Source organism: Apostichopus japonicus, chromosome 7 (assembly GCF_037975245.1).
Source record: "Apostichopus japonicus isolate 1M-3 chromosome 7, ASM3797524v1, whole genome shotgun sequence".
Taxonomy (NCBI): Eukaryota; Metazoa; Echinodermata; class Holothuroidea; order Aspidochirotida; family Stichopodidae; genus Apostichopus; species Apostichopus japonicus.
Genome location: NC_092567.1, coordinates 17,399,437 through 17,409,667, shown reverse-complemented (window position 1 = coordinate 17,409,667; position 10,231 = coordinate 17,399,437). Strand labels below are relative to the sequence as shown.

Here is a 10,231-nt window from a genome sequence, read left to right as displayed (position 1 = left end):
ACTGTACACTATGGTAGTTTTTTTTTAGTATTCTGTCTGATAAAGCCCCCCCCCCACCTTCCTAAATCCCCGAAGTATCCGTGTTTACGCCTCTGGGTAACGAAGCCTATATATAAAATGAAAGATCTGTGACTCCAAAATCATAACAGTTGTTTTCTGTTTCTCTCATACTGATGTTGACTAATGATGACGTAATAGGTAATGAAGTTCCAATCACACGTGTGTTCGTTTAATTACACTCGGGCCGACCTATTATGATGATTAACAACATAATTATGCATATGAGATCCTTCTATATCGAACACAGATCCAGATCTGAACATGGTCTCCGAAGTGGTATAGCAACCCATCTTCAGTGGTTTGACGGAGACTTCTATTCGATAATTGGTGGAAACTATACCCCCCCCCCCTTAAAGTATCACTACTAATAAGCAAATAACTCACAAGTCATCTCCACCTACACGAGTGTTGCATTCCAAATCGAACACATGCGTCGCTAAAATCTCATTGGTCTGGAAGGATTAAATGTAGGTCATGACGTAAGACACAATTGATTCACTTTTTACTATACAACCGAGCGTGAGAACAGACGTGTAAACGTTTTCAGGGATGCAATCTCTTGAAAATCTGTAGATTAATCATCTTCAATGAGCCTTTAGGGGACTTAAAGGAGCTTACAGCGTTTAAATTAAATATATAGTAAATGACTTAAGACTGGCCTAATCCAATTTTTTTCTCTTTTGAAAAAAGAGGTTGGGTATAACAAATTGACGGCACGCATGGCTTTGATGATTTCATATTTAGACTTGATCAAGTCTTCGGCCTTCATATCTCCCGAAAGGAAAGTGATTTTTCTTAGCTGTTTGGGGACGATGTTAATTAAGTGACCTCAATTACATTAGATCAATAATGTCATATTTTAGTCCACCTTAATTAATAGCGAAATTGAAAATACTTAGGCTCCCAATCCCTATCTTCCAAAATCAGTTTCATGCTCAAAATTTTACATATGGACTTAAAACCAACCCCCTCTTAGCCACATCTTTACTCTACCCGTAGCCTACCTCATCCCATGCCACCTCTTCCCAACAATCCATGCCACTCATAATTCTGACCAAAAATCACTCTGTTTTTTATTAAATGTTCAACTTTTCTGTCGCTCAGAAGCAAACAAAAAAACATGCCAAATTCACCTACTTTGGCAAACTTCTTACCTTACCTTACCTTCCTTAACCCTATACCCAATCATGCTCCCTACTCATCCCCATCAAAGTCTTGTTTTTTAGGCCACTCTGTGGTTCAGAGATTTTATCACTTCTGTCTCTCAAAAGGACAAAAAAAAAATGAACCCCCTTTGGCAAATTGCTGACCCTTCCTTTACCCCACTACGCGCCCCATCCATCAGGATCAAAAGTATAACATTTTCCCACTCAGTATTTGAGAAATTTATATCCCCATCTGTTTTTCAAAACTAATCACAAATGTTATCCCCTCTGTCTCTCAATTTTCTCCGAAGCAAAAATGTACAAAAATGAACCCCCGTTTGGCACCTCACTTACCTTGCCTATTGCCCCTCCACGACCAAGAATATACATTTTCTTTCACCTCTCTCATGCCAGCGAACATTTTCTCACTTCTTAAAAGCCAGAAAAAAAAAGAAAAAAAAAGTGCAGTAATGTTAGCAGTTAAGCAAATCATGGAGCTTTTTCGTTAATAATAGCTCCATGAGCAAATGCGAGCACTGAGTAGGAGGAAAAAACCTTTGATATTTCCTAACTGAGTGCAATGTGACTGCCCCAATCACATGGGTTGACCGCAGTGACGAGCTATTTCTCGTCTGTTAAAGTCGTATGCATGCGTGTCGTCTGTGCTCTAGAGTCTGTAATCTGTTTATGATCATTATACATTTGCACGACAGCAAAAGAACGACATCGGCAGTATAACTTCGATGGCACTAGTACGATTTATTTCTCAATCCTGCGGCAAGTCTGCCAATAAGGTAAGCCATGATCTTGGGGTTTGTTGATTAATGTTACTGGGAATATGTAGTTTATTATAGAAGTTTATTTATTCCGTTTGTGAAGTGGAAGTGCCAAGTAAGGGAGATATCGTTTAGCATCCAAGGCTACGGAAAAACTGAGATAGGCTAGACCTAATTCTAGTTTCTCGTTCACATTAAGCCATCGTTTACGTCACATTTCTGCTCAGATGCGATTAAAGGATTACACTGACATGTTGTTCATGAGTTTCGTTAGTAGTGAATGTGGCTTTGGTGCAACAATTTGAATGAAACCGTTTTCTTTTCCTTATTTGAATGGCAACTTAGTACGTTACTGTATTTGATACTATAATGCCGACGTTTGCACATGTGTCTTCACGTTCATCATACTGACTTGAGCCATAGATAATCCAAGTCAAATTGAGGGAGTTACTAGAACTACTAGGTAGTCGGATGATTATAGGAGGACCAATCTTCCTTTTCATGAAAACATTTGATTACGTAGACATCTTGATTTGGACAACTCAGTCATTACATTGGATTCGATTCTCATTGAACAGGCCAGGACACGCGCAGATAGAACATACATTCGACAAGAACGTGGACATGCCGGACACACATAATAGCCTAGACACGTTCTTAGCCAGAGTTACTACAGTGTTCCATTGATGTCATTGCGGTTTGGCACAGTTATTGATTAATACTACGTCATAGACAAGCCCTTAAATGGCACTTCTTGATTGGTTCATTTTGGGGGCGTGATTATACGATCTGATAAGGCGCCACTCAAGTGGTTTCTTTTATGAATGAATCCTGTTTTGTACACCTTTCATGTAAACAATAAAACCCGAACAAAGGCAATTTTCTGGTAATCTTGTCAGAATTACTGGTGAACTATTATAGCAGTATCCAAATGAACTAAGAACTAAATAAAATGTGTTGATTAGATTATGGTTGGGTAGGTTAGCTCATACACATAGGCCTATAGAACCAAAATAGCCTTTATCTAAACAATTCATATCATTAAAGGTCTTTCAGTTTTGACAGTCTTTTTGAAAAGTTTCAGCTCTTTCAATTGAAATTCTTTTCAGCATTTTTCTGAACACATCTTTTCATTCGCAAGTTTCCAATTCTTTCTTTTTTCCATAAAGGCAGGAAATAATCCAGTGTATCGGTTTTGAAGTTTCTGTAATTTGTCATTTATAACATACTATGGCTCCTGTGTACAAAAACCTATATCTTGGGACTTGTATATTGCAATTTTGCTGAGCCTTTTGCAATGCGATAATGGATAAACTATAGATTCCCATGAAAACATCTCTTCATGTTCTTGAGAGTATTACCAAGAAAAAAAAAAAGAAAGAAAAAAATGCCATGAGGTATTTAACTTTATGTTTATAGAGTTAAAGGGTGTGAAGACTCGCCCCCCAAAAAACTTCTAATGCCGGTAATTTGACCTAGTTTCGAATGAGGTGTAACAGAAGTGTTAAACACCACCATCGATCCCAGAAAATACACACACAGCTTGCTACCGTCGGTAATTAGACACTAGTGTACAGTCAGTACATACAGCTGCGGTCAATACCCACAGCACAGTATACAAACGATACAGCGATGGACATCTCAGGTCCAGCTAAAGATAACAAGGTATCACGTTTCATTACTGTCTGCATTTTGTAGCGACAAGAACAAAACGTCACTTGCAAGCAACAGAAATTTAACTTTTTCAGATGGCCGCATGCGGTTTGGGGCGAGTCTTCAATGCCTTTAAATTATGCAGTAGGATGAAACAGCTAAGCTTTTTGGCCTTGAAACTCATGACATTCTCTACATAATACAATACATCACCAAGGCATGGATGTTGTCACATGTGTCCGTGGATGCAGTCTCTTCAAATCCTACCCAGGTTGTTCATGAAGAAAGGAGACAGTAGTCACATGATTGTCTGGTGAACTTATGACATCTGTGTTCTGCACATGTATGTAGTAGATATTACTGTAATGTACAATTATGTACAGAATATACTCCACATTAGCTATATATACAGTATTACAGTTGTACATGTATGTATGATAACATCTACCTCTCTGCGGTTGTACACCTGCACAGATAGGTCTTGCCCTCTGAGGCGTACGCAGAGGGATTTCGCTCAAATATCACGCTGCTCGACATGACTACATGAGAACTATGAGGAGTATGATTTAACCGATTTTATGATATGCAGTATAACAGAAAAAAATGAAAAATATCAGATTAAGATTAAAATGAAAAGAAATTTTTTCATATTTTTTGCATTCATCATGCAGTCACTCAATTAATGCTTGAATTGTTGTTCATGTATTTGTTGTGATTTACATACCCTCCAGTGACCTGTAAAGAAGACTCCCCAACCCCCCCCAAACAAATTTTGGAACAAGATCTTATGATAGCACGGTATACATGTGCCCTACACCTTGATGGCAGTTGAAATCTCAACCCAGCATATTATAAGCAGCACACCCACTGTATCTATCTTGAGTAGTGTGATTTTTAACACATATGTATATCTGGAATTTGAACAAAAGACAAGGCCTGCTTTCATTTTAATGTTTGCAGATAGAATACCACCTCAAACCTCCCTGGGTATCAATTTCTTGCAGGTACTTTGGTTCTTCATTATGCTGACTCGCTATGAAGTTCCAACACCTATGGTTGTACAATATCTCAGGCACTTGCTAGATATAAACTGTCAATTTTTGGGGCACTTCTTCTGTACAGCATTTTGTGTTCAATAGTGTGGGATACTCAGTGCTTTAACACATATTGTACTGTACAATGTACATACCAATCAGCTATACCTTAATGATTTCACACTAGGGTAGGTAGTTGAGTGCTTCAAGTCACCAAAGAGAAACTTGGCATAGATTTGATTATTTGAAAATATGGGATACTGTAAAATTGTCAGAGCAAAGATTTGAGGACTTTTTTGGTCGTCGCTTGGACAACCGTGGCTTACCTATATATACAGTATATGGTACAAGACTGAACTGCAAATTTTTGTTGTTTGAAAGAAAATGTACCAAAATAACAAGCAAAGAAACAATCTTATTTACCATGTACACTGTAGGCGGGATGTGTCAATAGGGTGTGGTGAATAGAACAACGATCTTTGGGCCAGTACAACTGCCATTTCCTGGATATAGGCTTATGGTCACTGTTGTTGCTTGTTTTATTTCAGTACCTCCAAAGTAATGGAAGGTGATATCAACTTTGACCTATTTGGGATACAGCCCAATTAAAGTAGTTACTGTACATTGGAATCGGAATTTGATGTAAGCAACTTCATTACAGTCATCTGCCACACAATCTCCAAATCTGAATTTCGGTCATTCGAACAGAAATTCTGTTGTCTTCGATGACTGGTTGACCATTAACAAATTTGCAAGGGCAGTGTGTGGGCAATTCCTATATAAGTCACATACATGTACACACCAGTGCCCAATAATGTAAAACAATCTATTAACTAGACCCGACCCATAATTCACAGGGGGAGAATGTTGATCATACTTACATTGGAAGAGGAATTCGTGGATTTGATTAATTTTTTTCGCCCACAGCTTATTTTGATTTGCTTTAGAAGTTACTGTTTATATAATACACAAAACCATTGTTACGTATATATTTGACTGTTACCAGTGCCTGTATTAAGTGTACGACGTACACTTATTTGGTAAAATGTGTACGGCACGGATGAAATGATCAATTTTCAATTTCCGAGAGGGAACCACTGACAGTACGTACTTGCTTAAAAATAGCGAACCAAAAACATTCACGTTGTTAACAATGCTACGATACTGTAGACTTTATGCTTGTCTCTAAAAGTTTGAACGAGTATCGGGGCATTTACTTAGTGCTCCCATTTTTGTGTAACAGTTTTGAATCCCTGGAGCATTTTTTTTCAACAATAAATGAAATTCTTTGGGCCCTGTGTACAAATCTGACATGTCCATCTTTTGCCCTTTTAAATTTAAGCTATTTGAAACTTGAGAAACATTTTGGGATTCGATACTCAACTGGATAAAATTATTGTCTGAATTTTATAGTCCTGTGGCATTTATGTATATATACTGTATTTTCAATCTTGAATTGGAAATATATTAAACTGTTACGGTATAGCCGTACTACCATTGTTACATGATATTGTTGCCATCAGTATTTACATGCTAACAATGAAACATGAAACAACACTTTCTTAGGATAACGTATGTGCGTACCTGCAAGTTTATAGTTTGGAAATGTTGGCATTGTACTTTTAAGGCAGTGACAGGGCAGATTTTAAGGGTTTTTGGTTTTGATGATAATCATAACCTTTGCAATCATGATGGCGTATGACGTATGTGTGTGTGTGTGGGTGGGTGTGTGAAGCCTAGCTTGTAAACACGATATCTCAAGAAGGGAAGGTCAGACCAATTTTATATTAAGTGTGTAGAAGTACCACATTGAGCACAATAAGCCCATTGTTTTTGGTGGAGGTCAAAGGTCATTTAGGGTCACCAGGGGTCAAATTGTGAAAACCTTGTAAACATGTACACCGTCACTATACATTAGGTCAGATTCATGAAGAAAACTGTTCATCTTACATCATGTTCGAAACCTCTGAACTACTCTATCACGTGGATCATATATCGAAGGCTTAAATATATTTTTGTTGTTGTTTTGATTAATCTCCAAAGCGATGGAGGAGGGTGATACCAATTTATTATTATGTTAAGTATTTGGGGGTGGGGGGGGGGTTGGAAGGGGTTATTTATTTATTAAAGTTCATTCTGAATTTGGCGCGAACTGCCAAACCAGGCTGATTTTGGTTGTCCGAACAGACAATGTCTTGGACGACACAGCAACCATTAAAAATTTGCCCTGCAGTATGTTCGAAATGCAATATCTGTTTGATACAGTATTGTACGGTACTCCTTACAGTGTTACAGGTGGTATGTCCAGTACAGCCTTTCAGTAACATCATTTCAGGATCGTTATATTGTAAGCTTGCAATATTGAACATTCTCTTACTTATTAATATACTGTGCTGACTATAAGTGTTGAAATGTCTGCCACTGGAGTGAAATCCCTTGAAATACTCACTTTTCTTGGGAGTGTTAATTATCCAGTTTCATACTGTATATATATTTCAAGGCACAATCAGTACTGTGCTATAACATTTCAGTAGATATTTCAGTTCTATACACTGAGCACTGTCTGTAGACGACAGCGTGTTTTTGTTTTGTGTTTTATTCAGCAAAACACCAGACAGGATAATATAAGAATGCCTGTTTCAGTTTCAGAATGTTTTCAGTTGTATTCTGAATGTATTAAGTTTCAGAATGTTTCAGAATGTGTAGTTTCAGTTTCGTGCAATATTTTCAACGGTCAAATAATTCCCTGCAACCATTATTGTAACATTTTCTTATAATCAAAGGATAAAGCTTGCTGTATGTAGAACAATTCAAAGAGCTGTAAGGTTTCAAGTTGATAAGAATATATTCTTATCACCACAACCCACACCTCTGTGTACAGTTGTAATTATCCAGATTTGCAGACACAGTTCAAGCTCATCGACTGAGCTAATTAACTCATCAATAGATCAGTGATTAACATATATCCTGGTGGGGAGATCATTGCAGTCGTGGATGTTTACACATGCATCTATTATCATACAGTATTTAAGAATGATCTTAGTTGCAATTTAATTAGTTAACTTTGTAAACAACATGTTGGTTGACTTTTCAAGAAAAGCAATCACTGCACTATCTGTCTGAAGATAAAATTACTATCGCACAGGTACAGTACCGCATGTTAAGTTTTGGGAAAGGAGCCTTGACACAGAGAAGTTCTGTAGAGAGTGTAACATTGGGAGTTCATTAAGTATATGGAGGTGAAAGTGTCCAAGGAGAGAGAAAGGGAAAATCATGGGAGGGTGTGGAGTAAGGGAAAAAAAGTGATAATGGGGATAATGGAGCAGGAGTGAGTCATTCCCTTTGTGGATGACCATGAGGTGGAATGGTGCTACAGTAATTAGATGTTGTGTCATGGAGTTGGGGGGGGGGGGTTGTGTCTGTATCTAGCTTACCTTAAAATTCAGTGGATCTTTAGCCTCTCAACGTAGAATCTTGTCATGCTTTAAATATTAATTCATAAATTTCTCTTTTTTACTCTCTGTTTATATCTCGACAGATTCCTACTGTATTAAAAAGTTTTAAAGTTCGTCAACTTGCTCTGCCTCTAGTCAGATGTTTCAACAGCCACGACGGCCATGACGGCTCCTTCAAGGTACTGTATCCTCGAAAAAGAGTTCTTGTCGATTCGAAGAGAGTTGCTTACTGGCGTACACTCGGTTGGTACGATGGGACAGCGTGTATACATAAAAAGTACTATTAATGTACACTAATTAAACTTCATGGGACAGCGTGTGTTTATGTTTAATACTAATATACACTAATTAAACTTCATGTGTAGCTGGTAACTAAGCAGTTACTGTACCATGGTTATATGGTATATGTTTTAAATTAACCATCTATCTAGGAAGCACATTATTGTAGGAGAGTTTGTAAAACCAGCAATGTATGTATGTGTGTATGTATGTATATGTGATCTTCCCGCAAGCAGGAACTCGCGAAAGAAGCCATGGAGGCTTGTAGACTCGCAAGCTGACCGAAGCCAATCTCTCGGCACACATGTCAAACCCACCCAAGCAATGTCAAACCCACCCAAGCCTATTAATTTTTTTTTTATTATCATTCCATCAAGAGTCCAAACAATGTACAATTCATAATAACATATACTTTATGACCATTAGTCAATATTATCAACAACAACCAATAAATCATTTAACTTCAAATAAAGATATCCAGTTATGCCATCTGATATCGAAAGCATTTTGCTTACAATTAGTTTGATACATAGACTTTTCTTTTAGATAAAAATTCTTTAAATCAATTTTACCATAGCTAAAGGAAGGTTTCTCATTTTTAAAAACTTACTTTTGTAAACACAAAATTTCAGAACTAGAAGGATGTTATAAAACACATAGTCTTTGTACAAATAATTTCCAAACAGAACAAGCCTATGATATTACTTGTAATTATACCAACACTTTTGATGGAGACCTGCAGGGCAGAAAGTAGCAAAATTGTTGTTTCGAACGTTTTGGATACAATTTTGTGCGGTCCGTCCGTCAGAGGGAATGCAACGTTAGATGTGGAGAATTGAGTTGTACACAGAGCTGTGACATTGCCATCGGTGTACATGGTAACACTGTGCAATTAGTTTATATAGGCATGTGCTGAGCAATCTACAATATGCAGACAGTTTGATAATTCTCAGCTGATACCAAGTGGAAGTTGTAATCCATTTTAGCCCTTGCGGGCTTCTCCCACATTCGTGGTCGCTTCAGCGTCGTGAAAATGATGTTTGATTATTATTATTATTAAAACGAGTACTGTTTTGGGCCTCTGATAACAGACACAGTCCTGCAGACAATATTCACCCTGCTGATTGCCATACAGTACATAGAAGATGAGCATTAAATGTGCGGTGTAGAGTGTGTTATTCATATTGGACATGTACATTGATAGCCTGTACACAGCAGGATATACTGTCATGTGTTGGCAATGCTGTTATAGCAGCGGTATGCGAACAAGAAATAAGGAAATGCACAAATAGTTGAATTAAACAGGGTGGGGTATATAAGAGCATAATCTGGCTAGCTATCTACTACTGAATACAATGAGTTTGTCTGGGAGAGGGGGGGTGTGGTGGGGGAGGGGGAGCAAGCTTGAATGAGCTGTGCAAAGCATGGCTCCTGCAGGTTGAATGACACTCAATACAATTGGTAAAAGTTACATAGAGGCTTTGACAATGGAATTTACTTCACTCCTCTCTTACCTGTCTCCTACAACACTAACGCCCATTTCCTAGTCTACCAAGACGCCACTAGTATAATTTTAGCACTGCGCCCCCGGTGACCTCTCCCACAGGTCACCGCCCACTCTCTCTTCCTTCCGAATTTACCATTCCGAAGGAAAATGCATGTTTTTAGGACTCCGTTTTCACTTACGCCAAACTGATGTTTTCTTGTTCGAATTCTGCTGCTTGCGACCGACGAAGGTTCTTAACAGAGTTTGCAACAGGATTCATCAAGTTTCTGCTAAGTATCCTTTTGTTTTCGGCAGTTTTCTGCATCTCTTTTTGACATTAGGA

General features: G+C 38.0%; 1 protein-coding gene across 1 annotated transcript in view; it reads left to right on the top strand.

Moving 5' to 3' along the window:
* The first annotated feature begins 1,823 nt into the window (after nucleotides 1–1,823).
* Nucleotides 1,824–10,231, top strand: part of LOC139969524 (branched-chain-amino-acid aminotransferase, cytosolic-like) — a 29,060-nt gene continuing 20,652 nt past the window's right edge. The window contains exons 1-2 of the mRNA XM_071974579.1: nucleotides 1,824–1,999; nucleotides 8,207–8,302. Coding sequence (XP_071830680.1) covers nucleotides 1,949–1,999; nucleotides 8,207–8,302 — 147 coding nt within the window. The 5' untranslated portion in view covers nucleotides 1,824–1,948. The remainder of the gene's footprint in view (nucleotides 2,000–8,206; nucleotides 8,303–10,231) is intronic.